The sequence below is a fragment of the Sinocyclocheilus grahami genome, unplaced genomic scaffold (assembly GCF_001515645.1).
Source record: "Sinocyclocheilus grahami isolate Dianchi unplaced genomic scaffold, SAMN03320097.WGS_v1.1 scaffold356.1, whole genome shotgun sequence".
In the NCBI taxonomy this organism is placed as follows: Eukaryota; Metazoa; Chordata; class Actinopteri; order Cypriniformes; family Cyprinidae; genus Sinocyclocheilus; species Sinocyclocheilus grahami.
This window is the reverse complement of record NW_015505535.1, coordinates 138,836-160,200: the sequence shown is the minus strand read 5'-3', so window position 1 is coordinate 160,200 and position 21,365 is coordinate 138,836. Positions and strand designations below refer to the sequence as shown.

The window sequence follows — 21,365 nt, the reverse complement described above, 5'->3', positions numbered from 1 at the left end:
CCCAAAAAATATTATGCAGCACAAATTAGAAATCAGCATGTTATCATGATTTCTGAAGATCATGTGACACTGAAGACTGGAGTAATGATGCTGAATATTCAGCGTTGCTTCACAGAAATAAATGATATTTTAAAGTATATTAAAATATAAAACTGTTATGTTAAATTGCAATAATAGGCTATTTCACAGTTTTTTTTTCTGTATTTTTGATCAAATAAATGCAGCCTTGATGAGCAGAAGAAACTTCTTTAAAAAAAACTTTTGAACAGCAGTGTGTATAAATTATATACCTATATCTACCTCATGAACAGTTAAATATTCTCCCATTGTGCAATAACCTTATACTATTTATCACCCTACATCCTAGTACATCCCTACAACTTTTTTTATACTATTCATATTCTACAGTATGTTATCTATAGCACACCTGTACATATTTATCCTTTTTGTGTGTGTGCTTTATTTTTTTTTAAAAATTCAAATTTTTAATTTATTTTTTATACATTTTTATGATTTTTTATTTATACATGTGTATTTTATTCACTTATTTTTTTTATTATCTGTGTGTTGTCTCTGTCTGGAAACTTGGACACTATAACAAATTCCTTGCATGTGCAAAAATACTTGGCGATAAAGCTCTTTCTGACTTCTGATATGCGTGTGTGTAATAGCTATACAGTAGGCCTGTATATATGAAAATGCATTTTTCAATTAAAGAACTTATAGAATTAATATGGACTGCTTTGGGTGCTTGACACTTCGTTGGTCATGTTGTGTTTTAAGAATGATATTCAAGATTAAGAATACGCTGTTAAATATTAATATTATTTAAATATAAATTGTTTTATCTAGGTTTAACAACATTACCTACATTGTAGAAAGACGACTTTCCTTATTGATCACGTCTTCCCTCAGGTAAAATGCACGTTTTCTTGCGTGGCTGGATATGAATCACGTTGTTTGCATTCGCCCAAACTGATTTGCTGAAGTCGAAACGCGGACGTTAAAAAAACCCAACTCTATTAGCACGAGTCCTGCTCACTGTGAAGTGGGAGCGAGAATTGCGCTTGGTCTTAAAGCCTCCCTCGAACGTCTACGTTCACAAATCAAACACTTGTCAAAAAAGAATGATTCATTCTCAATTTAGAGTTTGATATTAGTATGGTCTAGGGTGGTCATATGGCATATGCTTTAAATACGGGACAAATTGCGTTCCGTATAGCTTTCATACAGCTTCTTTGATGCCTTAAATATGGAACGGTTGGCAACCCTAGTTACAAGTGTACTATTTTCCTTAGTATTTGTGTGTTATGTATTTTTATGTTGCTTAGTGCTGTTAGCTTAACAGCATGTTAGCTGGCAACTAACTAACAACTGTTTTTCTCTTGTGGATTGATAAAATTGATTAAAAGTAGTTAGACTTAGGGTTAGAAGTTCACAGTTTTACCTTTTATTTGTGTGTGCTATGTATTTTTAAACTTATTGGCTTACTTTGCTGTTAGCCTTGCAACATGTTAGTGGGAAACATTACTAATATACTGTGGATTGATAAAATTGTTAAAAAATAGTTAGGCCTAGGGTTACAATGCACTATTTTAGCTAATATTTGCTATGTATTTTATTCTTATTAGTGCGCTGTGCTGTTAGCTTAGCAACCTGTTAGCCAAAAACTCTTGTACTCTGTTGTGGATTGATAAAACTGATACAAATGCTAGGTTTAGGCTTACAAGTGCACTATTTTACCTAATATGTTTGTGTACTGGATATTTTAAGCTTATTGGAGTGTTGTGCTGTTAGCTTAACAGCATTCTAGACAAAAACTCTTAATAATCTGTTGTGGATTGATAAAATGATTACAAATAGTTAGGTTTAAGGCTGTGAGTGCACTATTTAAGCTAATATTTTGTGTGTGCTATGTATTTTGATGCTTATTAGAGTGTTGTGCTTTTAGCTTAGCAGCACGATGATTAACAACTTTTGTATTCTGTTCGATGGATAGATTCATTTGATAAAGGTAGTTATGTTTAGGCTTAAAAGTGTGCTAATTTACCTAATAATTACGTGTGGTGTGTAGCTATATGCTTATTATGGTGTTGTGCTGTTAGCTTAGCAACATGCTTATGCGAAACTCATTTATAGTCGATTGGTAAGTTGGGCCTTTTGTGTGAGAAGCTCCATTTGAGTTGCTGCCTATGAAGAATGTCCTAAATCAGTGCTTAGCTCTTTCCCCGCCATTGACGAGTTATCTCGTCTTTTACAAGAAAGCGCAAAGACGAGTTTTTACAGCTTTCCGTGTTTTCACTGTTATACACTCGGGGGTGCTATTACGCATCTTCTGAACGAGTACAAAACCTCCCGAACAAAAACACACGTGAACAGGACGGAGAAACGAGCGATCTCTTATGTAAACAGATGCATATGAAAAATATCAGCAATAGACAGCATATAAATGAAAACTGCATAATGTTACGGAGTAAAATGTTGATGTCTGTGCAAGCTTTGGAGGTGTTGTATTTATTTTGCTTTTAAGGGTTAGATGGATGTTTTATGAACAGAGCTGTTTGTGGTTTTAGCAGAAGGTGTTTCTCTTCACTCTCATCCTCATAATAAAGCATTCAATGGCTTTATCAGTGTATTACCTTCCAACATCTCATTTATCAGGGCCTTATTTTGAAGAAATCCACACTAGCACATTCAGGGTTTGCGCTTCGCTTAATTTACGAGAAGACGCCTCGTTACGCATTACTAATGATGGCGACTGAAGCGAATGGGAGCAGGAATTGGCTCCAGGACTGAAAATGGCTTCATTGTCATTGTGCTCAGCGTTTGCAGCGGCCTAACGGTCTCCAGGAGTAAATAAATAAACGCAGGAAGGCTGTTTTTGGTCCGGAGCGATGCGGACTCGATTCAGGGCTGATGATACTGTGCTCTTCGGGTTCTCGGTCACCTGAACGTGGCATCAGTGCAACAGCGAGATCTCTGGCAGAGAGCCACTTAATGCTCAGGGCTGCGTTTCCCAAAAGCTTCGTAAGCTTAAGAAGTTCGTAAAAATGATCGTACGACTGATCTTAATATTACGGTGTTTCCCAAAAGCATCATAACTTAAGTAGCTCTTGAAAATCATCGTAGATCTACGAGTGCTCTGAAGTAGGGTTGTGACGGTGAGGAAATTTTCCCACCGGTTAATCGACGTGTGACAACACCGGTAATACCGGTATCACCGCAGGGTGGGGGCGTTCCCTCTTTTCAATAGGCTTTTCAAAAGGCTTTTGCATCTCGTTTCGAAACTAAATCATCCGCGATCGTCTTGTCTGTCTCACCTCACTCTTCTCGTCAGTCAGCTCGACTCACTGGAGAAATTAAATCTGTTCTGTGATGCGACTGTCGTTCGGCATGCTGCATTGAGCAGCCACGTTCAATTTCTAATTGTATTGTCTGTTCTTTTACTGAACTAAATTATTTTTATTACTATAAAAAATCAAAACGACGGTGGGGGTCGGTGCCGCGGTGGGAAAGTGACGTAACCGGTGTTGCGGCTTAACACCGGTATAACCGTTAGCACTGTCTATCGCGGCAAGCCTACTCTGGAGTAATCGTAAAGCCCTAAGTGCATCGTAAGAGGACAGATTTATGCGGTCACCTGCAGGACAATCGGTAGATTGCACATTTAACTTTATCCAAGTGCAATGTGATTATAATATAAGGATATGATTGTACACTTTATCACTCGTTTTTGTTGTTGTTTTTTTAAATGAATTTATAAACGAAATAATTAAAAAGGGCAGAAAAATAGAAATACGCATCTAAATTAAATGACTGAACAAAAAAAATTTTATAAAAGAAATAAATGTAGGAAATATGCTTCAAAGACTGCGGGGAAAAAAAATCTGTCAATGACTTGCTGACTTGCACGAAAACCAGCAATGTATTGGACCCGGAAATAACGTCTCTGAAAGTTCTTCTCTGCTGCTTTTTAAGCAAATACCAATACAGCTTTAGCCTGCCCACTACAGGTCATCACTACATCTGACACTTCCTTGTCACTCTACAACATCCCTTTTCCCCCCAAGCTTACATAATAAGCACAATACTATTTCTCTCCACACAAAATAAATAAATAACTACTATACCATTACAACTAGCATCATAATTACATAGGTCAAAAAATTAGCCTCATAGTTTACAATTCAACAGGACTAGCAGGTTTGTTAATTTCAGTGATTATCTCCGAATGTTGAGAGGAATCCCCAGATGCTTCAGAGGGATTAGTTTAACTAGAAATGTCCTCAGTCCTTGTTCCCTCAGTCTCTTTAGCAACTACAGGTGTTGAGTTTCCAGGAATGTCGAAATCAGGGAATTTACAGTCCATTCCCTCTTCTAAAATGTTTACAAGCAATTTCTGTCGGGCATGAATTTGATCCACATGCCGTCGAACCACTCGCCCATCATTACTTTATAAGAAAGTGGTCCAGTCACAGTCGCTATATGACCCAGAATCCATTTCGGTCCATAAGTAAAGTTCAGAGTAAGTACTGGATATCCAACACAAAAACTCTGTTCACAGGCCTTTTTATCATGATAGATTTTTTGCTTTTGTTGCTGTTCATGAATTTTCCTTGTTAAATCAGGATCTATAAAGTCCATTGAACAGTGTAATTTCCGTCCATACAACATTTCCGATGGAGAGAGCCCTTGTGGTGGTCTGGGGAGTGATCCTGTAACTGAATAAAACTCGAGACAATTTAGTTGCAATTGTTCCATCAACACATATTTTTAGCATGGTTTTAACAATTTGGACAGCCCGTTCCACTAAACCATTACTAGAAGCATGGTAAGGTGCAGAAGTAACATGCCGTACTCCATTTTTATGAAGGAACTCTTAGAATTCGGGCCTTTCGCTCCGCGGGAACCTTTTCATAGTACCAGAACTAATTGTGGAATTACCCACTTTTTGGCGTTTTCGCACCGCCGGAACTGGGTGCGATTTTAGTACCGGACTGCCTTTTTCGAGAACCAAATTAGCTCCTACTCCGGAGCAGGGTCTAACCAGCACAACTGGTACTACCCGTGACTTAAGTAGACATTGATTGGCCAAACGCGTATGAAAATGCCCTCACCCGCCATGATTTAAAACGCTGTGTAAACATTGTGTCAACTTATTTCGCAAGATGGACGGACGCTGAAGTGCAAGCACTTGTATCAAATGTAGCACTGCCAGTTGTCGTTGGAAATTCTTAGTCCTCCTTTCCGTTCTTTCAATCGCTTTACCCTGCATAATCCACATGCAAACGTTGCCATGGTTTGTCCGGCAAATTCCAAGGATGCAGTGGGGCAACAGCTGGAACATTCCTATGCTCTTGGCACGTACAACAGGTTTTAACCAGCCTTTCCACATCCTGATCTAACTTGGGCCACCACACATAACTTCTGGCCAAAGCTTTCATCCTAGACACTCCTGGGTAACACTGATGTATTCTTCCCAAGACTGGGACTGACTAACAAATGGTGTGACTGTTCCTACCAGATTGGCCATCTTTTCCAAAGCTCCAACTCATAGAGATCCAGTTTTCTTCTTCTTCACCTTTTCACCTTCCAAAAAACTCCTTTCGTCTTCAAAGTATTCCCCTTTGCTTGTCCTCGTCGCCAAAATGTAATAACTTGAGGAGGCATGCAATCTTTTCAAGAGTGCATTTACTCAACGGAATGCATCAACCAGCAGTACACTCAATCACATCACAGGTGGAGTCAATTTACACACACACCAAGTTCTTCTCTGCTGCTTTTTAAGCAAATACCAATACAGCTTTAGCCTGCCCTCTACAGGTCATCACTACAACTGACACTTCATTGTCACTCTACAACATATATGTACAGTATATATATATAAGCACATGATATATTATTATGTAAAGTACATAATATCATATAATATTATAGTTATTATATCCAAGTTTGGAACGCAGCATTAGGTTAAAATTTCAATAAACGAGCGTTTACTACAATTACGAGCTATTCTATAAGGTAACATTTCAGCACTTGACAAACGGATAGCGACTCCTAAGTAGCACTTGGGAAACGCACGTGAAACAATAACGAACAATCGGAAAATGACTCGTAGAAAACGCTCTTAAGCGCTAAGATTAATCGTTATCGGGAAACGCAGCCCAGGTTGTCAGTGTCGCTGAGTGCATCCGTCTCTGTCAGTCTCACTCGTCTCTCGTCTCCCTCACGATCTGATCCGGCACGTCCCGCTCCACCTCCTCAGGTACACTGACACTTCCTTGTCACTCTACAACATATATGTACAGTATATATATATAAGTACATGATATATTATTATGTAAAGTACATAATATCATATAATATTATAGTTATTATATCCAAGTTTGGAACGCAGCATTAGGTTAAAATTTCAATAAACGAGCGTTTACTACAATTACGAGCTATTCTATAAGGTAACATTTCAGCACTTGACAAACGGATAGCGACTCCTAAGTAGCACTTGGGAAACGCACGTGAAACAATAACGAACAATCGGAAAATGACTCGTAGAAAACGCTCTTAAGCGCTAAGATTAATCGTTATCGGGAAACGCAGCCCAGGTTGTCAGTGTCGCTGAGTGCATCCGTCTCTGTCAGTCTCACTCGTCTCTCGTCTCCCTCACGATCTGATCCGGCACGTCCCGCTCCACCTCCTCAGGTACTGATAAGTCAGCTTGACAGAAGCAGCTGGACTCGGTCATCAGTCAGATGCTCTGCTGCACACCGCCGCCTAATTGTACAGCGTCCGGCCGAGCCATGCGACGGTAGCTTCATCAAAGCCCGACGGGGGACGCCTGCGGGTGACCCTCCTGTAAACACAAAGTGCAGAAGCTGGGCTGCGATAGTGTATCTGAAGACGCAGAAATGGGATTCACGCTCCTTAATGGAGCATTATGTGGTTCCGCCTCCACCCTGCAGCCCTCGCTCTCTCTCCACACCCAGTCCATTATTCGTTTCCCTGCACTTGCACTCGTTTCCCTGTACACTGCATTCGTTTCCCTGCACACACCCTGTCTCCTGTGCAGCAGCCCATGCTGACGGCGCAGTGTTTGACGTGATAGGCCAGCCGAACCCAAAGCATCATGACCGGTGACTCTTCTAGGATTAATCAAGCAAGCACACAAACTCTCGTCCGCTCCTCCGTGCACTTCCTGTTATGCAAATTGAGCTGTTTTTGGAGCACAGGAAATTAAATTGACCACCTCTCAAATCCACACAGCTGGGGCTACAGATTAGTTAAATGTCGTCTTAGTTCTGCTTTTGAAAAACATGTCTTCCTCTTCCCATCGTGTGGTTTGTATCCCATTTTTCTCTCTTTGGCTCTTCCGCCCACTGTTCCCCAACCCTCCCAGAGTTCTCGGAAATATTCATGTGTTTCTAAAGCCATCTCTGGCTGTGGCGAGAGCTAATCAGTTAACACGATTAAGGAACTGATGAAATTAAATCATTTCTGTAAGTGAAAATAAAAAAAGAGCCAATGCTTGGGAGGATACGTCTGTGGAATTTGATGCCACCCCTGAGACGTTTATCAGCAGAAAAGTGTTTGCTGGAGAGCAGTTTTTAAAAATGCACGCTTATCAAAAAATGCTTTGTGTAATTATGAAATGTGTCTCTGGTTGATAAAGCTGTTAACAAGAATGCCATAGTCCCAGCAGAAGGCGACAGTTGTGTATATATTACCTATTTATTTTGATGTACAAGCTGCAATAGCCATTTTACTTTTAATCTGTGTTATGAAATATTACACCTGCACGGATAATGAGCTTCAGAGATCATCATTAATCAACTAGAACTAATTTGCTTATGGACACCCAGTGGCAAATGCTAGGTATCATACAAACCCAGTCTTAGTATTTGGTTATATTTCATATTGTACATGGAAATTGTCTTTTATTTGTCACTATGGATATATTCTAAAAGAAAAATCACCAGAAGGTGGTAGTTGTGTATATATTGCATATTTATTTTGGTGCACAGGCAGCAATAGCCATTTTACTTTTAATCTGCATGGATAATGAGCTTCAGAGATCATCACAAGTCAATCAAAACTCATATTCTTATTACCATGGATGCACGTCTGCAAATCCACTTGCGCTAAACTGACCGCTCAGGTTAAGAGGCTTTGCACCTGTCACTTGCGTAATGCCATTAAATCACAAGCTACAATTAAATGCAATTACAGATAATAACAAAAGCGAAAAAGCCCCTGTCAAAGCTAACGGATTGAAGGTTTGGGGGTAAGGGGAGGGGGGTTCAGGACGACTTCAGTGCCCTTCTGAATCGATGAATGTGCAGCTGTTGGCTAAAGTGGCCGGTGCACTCATCCTGCTATGCTGATTATCATAACAGCATCATTATCATCGCGGCTTAACAGCCTCTTAGTCAGGCCAGGGGCGGCCTTCAGAGCCGCCTAGTTATAAACCCAGTACGAGGCCTGTAATTTCATTCTAGTTCTTATTTTAAGAAATTATGAGGTAGAATGATCCCTCTGCAAAGTGCAGAACAAAAAAAGACATATGCCATTATGTAGCACCTGAAATGCACAAAGATAAGGGAAAGCTGTGTTTTTGTCTAATGGGCCACTATTTGAAAGCCTCTGAATTAAATTGAATTGAATTAAGTTGTTTGGGGTTATGGGATGTCACAAGGCTAGTGCTAGAGAGGTAGATAGAAACTCAAGCCTAATGTAAGTCAACTGGTTGTGACGATATCAAAAAGCTGTTGTGGAGAGAATATCCACCTAATCTTGTGATCAGATTGGTGGGGAATGCTGGAATTAAAACTCCAGGGCTTTTTTTTACCATGAATGCAAACCAGGCAGGACAGGGCTAAGGGCTCTTGGTGCGGAAATGCATGCGCTACTGCCTGATTTCCTTCATATTTTACCAGAGCAACTGACCCTGAACCAATTTGAGTGTTGGAAAAGTACATCTGCAAGGCAAATTCTATTTCTAGCCCTTCTCTATTTCTATTAGCCGAAGAGGACATCTCTACTTTGGAGTGCTCACGGTGAGCCTCTCCTAGTGGATGATTCCAGGTCACTTATTGCATCCCGGTGACAATATAGATACGCTTTCCGTTTGCATTCGTATGCCCGCAGTCATTACCACTATATATAAGCAGTGCTAGCACTACCTCTTTCACAGACTCTATAATAGAATTTGAATTGCTTTGACATTTCTATCAGTGACACTGTTCGCTGCTCTCACTCGCCCACCACCAGTCCAAACTCCCCAGTACTTGCCTCCTTTAATTAAGCTCAAATCAAATTACTCATCTTGTGTTTAAGGCTTAATTTGTGTGCTTTGCAGAAATCCTATTCTGGTGTCACAGCATGGATAATCCAGCCATGGATCACATTTACAGCAAACACAAAATGTTGCTTTCCAAAATTCTGCTTTTGAACAAAGAAAAGTTTAAATATCCCATCTTTGCTGGTTAATAATCGATAGGCAGACATAATACATCTCCAGCAAACACTGAATAATTGAACATGGAAATGAAAGGTCATTGCAAAAAACATTGGCTCAAATCCTTTCTTTTGGTGTCAAGGCCCGTGTAAAAACAACAGTTGCCGGCACTAGGTGCACTGCATGGGTTTCTTGTAATGTCATGAGCCTTGGCACACCTTTGTGACTCTCAAAGGGTTCGAAGGATGTGATCTTCACTCTTAGAGCCTGACCTGTGCCCATTGGCATGGTCTACAATGTCTGATTTTCTTTGCCAGAATGTGAGTCATACCAGGTCAAAGAAATGAGAGGTTTTCCCTCTGCCTTATCCGTCATTGTCTTTACAGCAGATCCAATGAAGAGCGTTAAGGCTTGTGTTGGCCTACAACAGCAGGAATCAGCCACACTGGATTCATTTGAAGAGCGAGAGGGCTGAATTGTCAAAATCTATTGTGTGTTTGTGTGTCACCTGTCTCTTCGTATCAACTCAGTGCCGTAAACAACTATGGAGGAACCGGGGGGTGAAATGTCACCAGTGCTTGCCCCGATTAAACTGCTCTGTCGCTAGTGATGTAGACTCGGATCCGTAGGACTTGAATGATATGCATGACGGTATGAGCAACAGCTCAGTGTGCTCTTTGCTATGAGAGTGTTTGATTGTCCCTCAGCAAGTCCCCTTGAGGGTCCCTGAAGGGAAACAAGTCCTAGCCAAACCCGACTTTGCTACTTGCTCATACCAGGCCAAGTTGGTTCTCTCAGAAACTTGCTTTGTAGGAACTTTCGAGTAGGTTATTGGCATCTAATGGTCCACCGCTTGTCTCTAACCTTCTTTGTTTTCCCTACAGAGGACCTACTTCCTGCTGGCTTCCCCAACATCGACATGGGCCCACAGCTAAAGGTGGTGGAGCGCACGCGCACGGCTACCATGCTTTGCGCCGCGAGCGGTAACCCCGACCCGGAAATCACCTGGTTCAAAGACTTCCTCCCCATCGACCCCAGCACAAGTAATGGCCGAATCAAACAGCTCAGATCAGGTAAGACGAACGGATGCTCCTTAAGCTTTTCTGCTAATATTCTTCTGCTTATTTCACTGCTTCTGTATCAGTCCTCTTTCTGATTATAGGTACCCTGTGCTCTTCCAAAACAACCACCCACAGAGTTAGCGCTATAAGTTGCTAGGGAAGCTGAAATGGAAAGCTAATGTCTTTTAATGAACTGTGTCAGAGGAGCTTAGTCCAGATTTTGTGGCAAGCATATGATTAATGTCTGGTTTAAGCTAATGAAACTTTATTGAAAGACCCAGTAAAACAGTTTAATTATATATCTCATTAAGTCTAGCGCTCTAGTCGCCCCAAGGCCACCGTTGTGGGTCAGTGATTTGTCAGCAACAGAGAAAAGATAAATCTATTGGGTTGCATTTGTTTCGGAGCTGTTGACGTAAATCAGTATGGGCAGTAGATACTCGGCTGGCAGCCCTTGACCTGAACTTGCTTACCCAAGTTCCCTTTTTCAGGATCCATCATATTTTCAAAATAAAGTTTCAGATTCGAGCAAAGTAATTTGGCGGTGAGCAGCTACATCTGCTCTCACTTATGCTAGACTTGAGTGCTTTGTTTTGCGCCGTGTTAATGCACGACCCAGACTCGCCGAGGGGGTATCACAGCCCTCTGTAACGCCGTTGGCTGTGGTACAGGAACACAAATGCCTTCATTGCAGACAAGAAAGATTATTGTGTAGCATGTTGGGCCTTACCCAAACAGTCAACCCTTTTAGCTTCCATTAGCGATGTCTCTAGCCACAAGGTTAGCGTTCATAGCTCATTTAGTAAGCTAATTTCTTTGCCCTGCTGACAGACGTGCAGATTAATCAAACAAATTTAACGGGTTTTGGGAATGCATATTTCTGAAAATGCTTATGTTAGCCTACAGTTTGACGAAGCAGTGCTAAAAGTTTAGCAGCTAAGTTTAGCATGGCTATGCAACCTGTCCTCCCTCTGTCTGTGTTTTTGTCGCTGTGTGAGTGGGTCATACATGTTGTTGTGCCTCACTCTCTGTTGTCTTGTTTGTGATGTCTCTGTCTCTATTTCAACTTAAGCAGGTTTCTAGCGGCATTTCCGCATTCACATGCAGAACATTGACTAGCCCCCGATAATTAACATACTATTGGAGTACTACTAATTAGACAAACTAAATTCAGTATGCAGAGCATACAGCATGTACAAATTAGCTATAATCATGGTCTTAATTCAATTTGTGTGTTAGTGAGTTATCTAAATGCTTTTAGTAGTATTTATTTGGTGCGTCTAATTGGTAATTAAATATGCTAACGTTTTCTAAATCTCTAAAGATGTTAATGAATTTCTTAAGGCGATAATTGTTTTTACCAAGGGCAGTTATTTTGACCGTTTTCCCACACTATATATAAAACATAACTATAATTCTAACTATACATAACATATTAGTTTGAATCGATGTAATAAAACAAGTTTGCAAGCTCGCTAAACTTGTCAAGTGTTATGGGGCTGACGAGACTTGAGACGTGCGGATCCAAATGCAAGGCTTTATTCATAGACATGGTTAGAGACAGGCAAGGGTCAGATAATGGCAACGGGTATATAGAGGGCGAGACACAAGACTATTCCTAGGGCTAGCGTGGGTCTACGATCGGCGAACAGAATTAACAGGGCGAGACCAGAGGGGTAAATCCAAGTACAATGCAAAGGTCCAGGCAAGGGCAAACAGTATCTGAATAGGGCAAGACGAGAGGGGGAATCCGAGGTACACAGCCAAAGATCAGGATACAAGAAAACAGACAAGGCAAGACTAAGGTAAGGCTATGAAAACTAACGGGCTCCGTAGAGTAGCTATCGCTAGGTGAGTGATATACGCTATACAATACTCGGCAGCTTCATCAACAGGTTTTACTTTATTGGAAAATGATCTATAAGCATAATTTTAGTCCCCCATAATGTCCCTTTATGGAACTGTAGATATGTTGTATTTAGGAACAAATCCTTATTCTACAAAAACTGGTGGGAGAAAGGAATATGGTCTGTCATGCAAATATTAGATAATACCGGAGTAATGTCTTTTGAAACTTTTAGTTCCAAATGTAATTTATTTGACAGGAAACAATATGATAACATCATCAAAGTTATCCCACAATCTATAATTCAGATGTCTTGTAATTTATCTCAAAATAATGTAACACCTTGTCTTCCTCAGCTTTTGGTGAATGGAGTTTCTATTACTAACATAAATTTATCCAATACTGTAATCCGGAATGTTTTTGTTGATGAACTACTGTATATCCCGTTTCTTCAGAAAAAAAAAAATATTCCAATATTTCTCTAAGGATGAAGTTAAAATTTTAAGAACAAAATATTTAAAATTCCCAGTTGCACCAAAAGCGAAGGAAAGTCCATTTTAAAATTCTTAATGGAGTATATCCTTCTAGAGAATTTTTGAGACGTCGATTTGGTCTTGACGTTAACAACTGTTCCTTTTGTGATGATCAAATTGAAACTACAGAACATCTTTTTTATGATTGTAAATTTGCCTGTGCCTTTTGGGAAGATATGCATTACTGGTTATTTCCAAAATTTGAAAATTTACATGTTTTAACAAAAGAAAATGTATTATTCGGTTTATTTTTGAAAGATGAAACACATGATTTAGCAATTAACACTATTATTATTCTTGGGAAGTTCTTTTTGCATAAGAACAGATTCCTGAAAATTCTTCCAAATTTCTACATATTTCACAAAGACCTATGTCATTACGTTTTGTCGCTGAAATGAATGAAGAAAAAGAATGCCTTAAATTTCTGTAATTTAATAGAAAATCTTAAACTTCCTGAAAACCCCTAGTGTATGTGTGTATATATATATATATATACATACATTCTTCCTCTTCTCCTTATGTTATGATGCTTGTCTGTATAAGAAATTTAGCATTTTGTACCAGGCCATTTATGGTTGTAAAGTTCACATTGTTCAATAAAGTTAAAAAAAACAACAACAAAAAAACAATACTCGGCAGCTTGAAGGGGATCAGAGTGAGTGTTATATAGGGAAGGTGTGATTGATGACAGCTGTGTGCAATCAGTGCTGTGTGCTATCAACTGTGTGTGTGTAATCAGTGCAATGGATGATGGGAACTGTAGTCCGGGTGAAGTGCAACAGTGGTGTGGTGCAAGAGTCCATAGTAGTGGAAGGGGGACCTCTGGTGGCAAGCAGACGGAAGTTCATGGACTGGATTCGTGACATCAAGAACATGTTCTGATAATATTTCACCACAGAAAAGCAAATGAAATAAAATAGATATGCAAAATTCATTACCATAATGAAATTATATATCACATTCTCATTATTGTAATGTGAAAAAAACTCTTCTTATTTTTAAAACATATATATTAAATTATATATTATTAATATTATTAAAACATTACTTATTTATAAACTTAATATTATTAAGTATTTATTCATGATGGAAGATTGTTTATTGTTCTTGCATTGATCTTTACTTTATGCTTGTATCAATTAAATGTTTTATTTGTACTTATTTAAATTAATTATCTAAAAGTAATACAATTAACCATTGTATAATGGTTAATTATGTAATTAACCATTATGTAAAATTCTATAAGTGTTCTTTTTAAATGTATTAAATACATTTGAATTATTATTTTACATGTAATATATATTAAATTACATATTAATAATATTATTAAAATATTATTTCAAGTATATATATATATTTATATAATTATTAATGTTAAATTAATATTTATACTTTTTAATATTTAATATTTATATTTTTTTGTGTTTATACGTGATAGAAGTTTAGATTTATTGTACTTGTATTGAACTTTTAATTTTTGCTTATTTCAATTAAATATTTAGTTTGTGCTTATTTAAATTATTTTTAAATGATGTACAGTAAAATAAACTATTAAAAATCATAATTGAGAATAGTATTAAAAATTATGAAATCATTTTGATAATGAGAATTTGGAGATGGAGTGGTGCTTAATTCCTTGTTTATTCAAATTTTATTTTTATTTTATTTAGATTTTTGCAAATGTAGAAACCTAGAAATGTTCTTGACGGGTTTCCTGAGATTCCCTCATAAGCTAGTCTCTAATATCATTAAACGTGCTCATAAAATGGCCTACGTTTCCATGTTTCTCTCAAGCTTTGGAGGATGACACACTGCAGAAAGCGTGCGTGTTTATGTGTGTGTGGATTTGCTAGTGTTCTCCATTCACATGCAGCTCTGTAGTGCTCCAGAGAATCGGATCTCGCCGGCCACAAATATTCAGAAGCTTATAAAACAGAAGAATAAGAGATTAGGTTTTCAGAAGCTCTGGCCAAGCGGTTGCGGTAGCATTGTTGACCGCCGAACACACCCTCGCTCCGTGTGCCACAGAGAGCTCGCTCGGCTCCGTCTCAATAACATATTTATCATCCGAGTGGGAAGCACCGGGGCCTTGGAGCCTCGCGGCCCAAGCAGCTGAAAGCAGACTTCACCTGAGATGCGTTTGCACGTCCTCCATACTCTGTGTGCTTGACAGCTGAAGTCAACATGAAGCGCTTTCAGAAGCTTCTGTAATGTGACGCCTTTGGAAATGTACACTCTCAGAAAAAAAGGTACAAAAGCTGTCACTGAGGGTGGAACCTTTTCAAAAGGCACACCTTTGTACCTAAAGAGTCTATATTGGTACCTTAAAGATACATATAAGTACCTAAAGTGTACATATTAGTACCTAAAGTGCTTCTGGTGATTAGTAGTAAATATCCAGCACGTGCTTTCAGATGGAGTGGCATTTACTACACAGAACCGTAGATCACTGACAAGCTACACAAAATCGTGCTGGAGACACTGATACTGACGAGATTTGCATGAAAATCGCATCCGATTTTTTGCACAGCCCTAATGGAAAATAATGCATTACGTTACTTTTGCGTTACTTTATCTCATCTGGGCTGGGCTTGCTAATTTGGTTTTAATATAAAATGTTCTATTTTTGGCAAATGTAAAGGCCCTTTCACACCAAAAGTGAAACGAATACGCCTCAGCCATTCTGGATTGCATGAAGCATAGAATGCAGGAGAAGAAAGTTTAAAGGGATAGTTCACCCAAAAATGAAAATTTGATGTTTATCTGCTTACCCGCAGGTCATCCAAGATGTAGGTGACTTTGTTTCTTCAGTAGAACACAAACAAAGATTTTTAAGTCCAACCGTTGGAGTCTATCAGTCGTATAATGCATGGCAATGGTAACAAAATCTAGGAGTGTAAAAAAAACATGCACAGACAAATCCAAATTAAACCCTGCGGCTCGAGACGACACATTGATGTCCTAAGACACGAAACGATCGGTTTGTGCCAGAAACCGAACAGTATTTATATCATTTTTTACCTCTAATACACCACTATGTCCAACTGTCTTTGAGCGCGCGCACTATATTAGTCCCTTTTGAAAAGGTACCGCCCCAGTGACCGCTTTTGTACCTTTTATTCTGAGAGTGTAGGGCAGTTGGTTTTGTTCATCAGGAATCAATTACATTGTGAAAACAGTGGCATTCGACACTTGATTAATGCTAACCGTCATATATTATAAGACTAAAATCTGTTTATGTAACAATTATATAATTTTATTATTGTTGTTATTATTATTAATTTAATAATTGTATTAAAATATCGTTTTAAGTCAATTAAAGTATATATGTGTTATATATAATTTATTTGTCTAAATATTTTTTGCTAAATAACATTTATAATTAATATGTAACAATTGTTGTTATTTATAATCAAACATTATTTTGCTAATTAATGTAAGCAGAAAACATGTTACAGAGGCTTTTACTTATTTACATTATATATTTAAGGCAATAATTTGAACAATAATAATGATGATATTATTATTATATTGTATATATGATATTTGTCTAAATATTTTTTGCTAAATAACATTTATAATTAATATGTAACAATTGTTGTTATTTATAATCAAACATTATTTTGCTAATTAATGTAAGCAGAAAACATGTTACAGAGGCTTTTACTTATTTACATTATATATTTAAGGCAATAATTTGAACAATAATAATGATGATATTATTATTATATTGTATATATGATATTTGTCTAAATATTTCTGCTAATTAATATAATTTATAATAATTATGTAATTATTATTATTATTTATAATGTTGTTTTGCTAATTAATGTCAGCATAAAAGACGTTGTAGATGTTTTTTACAAACTTAAATTTTATATATTATTAAATGATTATTAATATTAATAATATTATTGAAATATTTCAAGCCATATATATATATATATATATATATATATGTATATAAATATATATATTCAAGTATTTAATTATTTAATATTTATTTTTGGTGGTATATTTTAGATTATTTATATTTTTAACAGATTTATTTAGCTATTTTTTTCTGGTCTGATATGTATATTTCATATTTCGCTATTATTAACGTTATCTTGTAGCCTTTGTGACTTTAATGACCTCAGAGGCTCAGCTAAAGAAAAAAAACCATCTTAATCTAGCCTAAGCTGTACTGCGAGTCTTATCACGGTCAAACTGGTCTGTTAGCTGGTTTTACAGGGTTTTCAGTCTGAGAGTCCAGCTCAGACTGGTTGAAGTGGGTTTTTTCGGTATGGAGATGTGCTTTAAGGATGTAAAAGCGTTTCATGTTGACTCGGTTGTTGATCACGTGTGCTGTTGAAGCTCTTTGAGCGAGTGATGGGATGTTTGCTCAGGAGGCCAGCGCTCGATCCTCCGTCCTGAAGGGATTTACGCTGATGAGAAAAAGGCCTGTAGCCATCGCTGGCGGCCAAACCTCCTGCGCTCCTGTTTGCATCTCTGTCCCAAAGAGAAACTGATCTCTTTAGTTTCCAGACCAGGCCGGACACGTTTTTCTTGAGAGGAGAACCAGATCTGGCGTCCTCGGCGGTCTGATGTATGGATCCGGTCCTGCTGCAGGAACAGAAATCAGCTCAGGCCGGACTTCCTGCTGCGCTCTGCACTTCCTGTGCCGTCTGATTGGCCGAATGAACGAGCAGATCCTCTGCAGGGGTGATTTACGGTGTTTTGGAGATTGAAGATGACCCTTGATGCTTCAGTGAAGCTTCTTTAGGTCCGTAAATGGTAGGGCTGGGACAATAAATCAATGCATCGCGATTCATGGATCGATTCTGAGCATAGTTTTTAACAGCTGATGGCGCTCTAGGTTGGTTTTTAACAGCAGATGGCGCTCTAGGTTCGTTTTCATTTTTAACCGCTCTAGGCTAGTTTTTAACAGCAGGTGGCGCTCTAGGTTCGTTTTCGTTTTTAACAGCAGATGGCGCTCTAGGTTCGTTTTTAACAGAAAAAAAATAAAACATTTAATTATGTGCTATATTAATTAATAATTGACTTTAAATTATTTTAATGATTATTTACATCCAAATGTTTATTCATGAATTATTAGTATATAATTAACGCAGTTTATTAATATTATAGAAATGGCAAATTAGATTTAAATAATGAAAAAATAAAACAATATCAAATAATGTATCATATTTTATTTAAAATAGTTTTATTGTAGTATTTACTGTATAAAGAAAATGTTATTATAATAGATCAATAAATAATATAATATAGTCAGTATAAAAAGTAGATGAAACCTCTATTATTTAAGTTCTGTTTATTGTATTTTGTTTGTCAAGGCACAGAATTATTCTAATAATTATTTTAATCCTACTTAAATTTATTTTAAATAATTTATATATTGTAGATTCATTAATTTGTCATTTATAATTTACAAAGAGTAATTATTACTATTATAAATATAGTTTTTTTCCCTTTGTAGAACCTAGCAAAATAATAAAAACAATTATAGTTAATAATGTACTGTATTAATTAATAATTGATTTTAATTATTTTAATGATATTTTATTAATTAGTGTATTATATATTATTTAGTATATAATTTATGTAATTCATTATTATTATTATTATTATTATTATTATTATTATTATTAATGGCAAATTAGATTTAAATAATGAAAAATAAAACAATATCAAATAATGTATCATATTTTATTTAAAATAGTTTTATTGTAGTATTTACTGTATAAAGAAAATGTTATTATAATAGATCAATAAATAATATAATATAGTCAGTATAAAAAGTAGATGAAACCTCTATTATTTAAGTTCTGTTTATTGTATTTTGTTTGTCAAGGCACAGAATTATTCTAATAATTATTTTAATCCTACTTAAATTTATTTAAAATAATTTATATATTGTAGATTATTTAAATAATTTGTCATTTATAATTTACAAAGAGTAATTATTACTATTATAAATATAGTTTTTTTCCTTTGTAGAACCTAGCAAAATAATAAAAACAATTATAGTTAATAATGTACTGCATTAATTAATAATTGATTTTAATTATTTTAATGATATTTTATTAATTAGTGTATTATATATTATTTAGTATATAATTTATGTAATTCATTATTATTATTATTATTATTATTATTATTATTATAGAAACTGCAAAATGGAATTAAAAATACAAATAAAATGATGTATAAACTTTTATCAGTTAATTTCATTCTATAAATATATATATATTTAATTCATAGACGGACGGATGGATAGATAGACAGAGAGTCCCATTTAAAATGACTTCCACTTGCCTTTTATCATAAAGGGTATTGTGTGGCGTTATGACTCTTTGAGCTCGACACTATTGGTTAAAGTAAGATAACAGTTTGTTTTGTCGCAAGCGGTGCCGCTAACGGAAGGCTACACCGGCAGCCTCAAAGACACCATGGGCAGGATGGATAATGGAAATTCAAAATGTAATTATACATAACAGATAATAATTAAAAACATTCTCGGGATGAGCGAAAGGGAGATTTGAGGGAAGAGTGAGAGGGATCAAAGACATTTTGTTCTCAGAATACCTCTTATCGAGTTTGTACTAGGATGGTTGGGTTTAGTGATTTAGCCTCAGAAAATTAGTCCCTGTTGGTAACAACAGCATTTTGGTTTGCAAAAATCATACTTTCTCATTGATGGCCTTCAAGAGTACAGAAACAAATGCAGTAGTGGCTAACTGAAGCTACTCAGCGAATCCAACCACCTATGTTAAGAGCCCTCGAAACAAATTATCACATATAGTAAAATAAAATGTTTTCACAGGCAGTCAAAATACATTTTATGATGTTTGAACTAGGGGGTTGGTTTCTGTGATTTAGCATTAAAAATTAGCCACTGTTGGTAACTACAGCATTTTGGTGGCAAAAACAAACAAACAAAAAACATACTTGACAGCCCTCAAAAGCACAGCTAAAAATGCAGGAGGGGCTGACTTTCTCATGCTATTCATTGAACCCATCCCCTTTTTCAAACCCTGTAAACTTAGCCCCTAGCCCCTAACCCTAGTCATTACCATGAGTAAGACCTTTAGTACATAGGTGAATTCATGGTGAAGTTGCACCGTACGTTTTTTTGAATAAGGATTTGTATGCTAAGTGGAGCTTAATATAAATTTCTCCGTCTGCATGTGTTTCAGCATACATGAAAATGACCTTGTTACAACCCAACCCTGGGGCCTAATATGGAGGAATATCTAGTGTTTATCATGTACGGCCAATAGCCATTCTCAGTTCTGCAGTAGTATCCCGAGTATTACTACAGCACTTGGGGGACCGACAGAAATAATTCATGCCCTGGGATTTAAGTGTTGTGCTAAGCTTCAGCCCTGTGCAGCACATTTCGACATGAACTAATGGATGTTCGGCTCACAGCTCACTCTTGACCCTCACCAACTTTCCTCCCATTGGGAACGGCAGTGGTTTATCTCCTTCGACTCCACACCCTGATACTTCCCGGCACACTGATTGATGCGATCCAGCACTCCTGCGAACACCATAACATTGCTGCTAGTTCTTTTCTGTTTGCGTTTGACGGGATGCATTCAGACATATTTAGATCAGTCTAATTTTTCTTGCCTTGAGTGTGGAACTGCTCAGATTCAACACAGTGAGTTAGCGTTAAAAGGCGAAGTTGGCTTTCAAACAGGAAAGGCCTTTGAGCAATTTGTGAGGATATGATGCTGCACCAAACATACAAAATAAAATGGTTTCTGACAGTCGTGTTACTTTCAAACCTCTAATAGTTTGCCGTCTTTTCCCTCTCTCTGTCTTTTTTCCCTGTCTTTCATCCCTTTCTTTGGGGTGCATTTTCTTTGCTCTCCCAGGTGCTCTGCAGATAGAAAACACTGAGGAAACCGACCAGGGGAAGTACGAGTGTGTGGCGTCTAATGTGGAAGGCGTCCGGTACTCTTCCCCTGCCAACCTGTATGTGCGAGGTAGGGAGCAACCTGGCCGTGGAGCTCATCGAAAACCACCAATCAGAGACGCACGTCTGGTCACATGACCTGTTATATATAAACTAATAGAGTCTTTACCAGTAACAAAATAGGCACAATTTCGGTAGTTTTCAATCATCTGTTTAACTGGCGGAAAGTTGGGTCGTACAGGTATGTTGTCTAATCATGTTTTCAGGTTGAAGAGGATGATGGTAAGTCAAGTCAAGTCAAGTTTATTTGTACAGCGCTTTCCGACACGGTGATCGTTGTCGCGGGTGATGTGCTGTCCACTGTCTCGATCAGGCTCCCGAAGTCCCTCTTCAGTGTCTCCATCTGCCGCAGCTTGCTGTCGTTAACCCCCGGGTGAAGCACGACCGCTCCAGTGCTCTCGTCGCCCTTCAGGATCGCGGGTATCTGCGCAGAATCATTGAGAACACGAGCACCAGGGAAACAGTGAGTGTGCACTTTACCTTCAGC

The 21,365-nt window shown here is 37.5% G+C and overlaps 1 protein-coding gene across 1 annotated transcript in view; it reads left to right on the top strand.

Annotated features, from left to right (window-relative positions):
- The window catches only part of LOC107548817 (receptor-type tyrosine-protein phosphatase S-like), a 40,278-nt gene that overhangs the window by 11,452 nt on the left and 7,461 nt on the right, over positions 1-21,365 (top strand). Inside the window, exons 5-6 of the mRNA XM_016229639.1 lie at positions 10,336-10,524; positions 20,778-20,888. Of these exons, the coding sequence (XP_016085125.1) occupies positions 10,336-10,524; positions 20,778-20,888 (300 nt within the window). The remainder of the gene's footprint in view (positions 1-10,335; positions 10,525-20,777; positions 20,889-21,365) is intronic.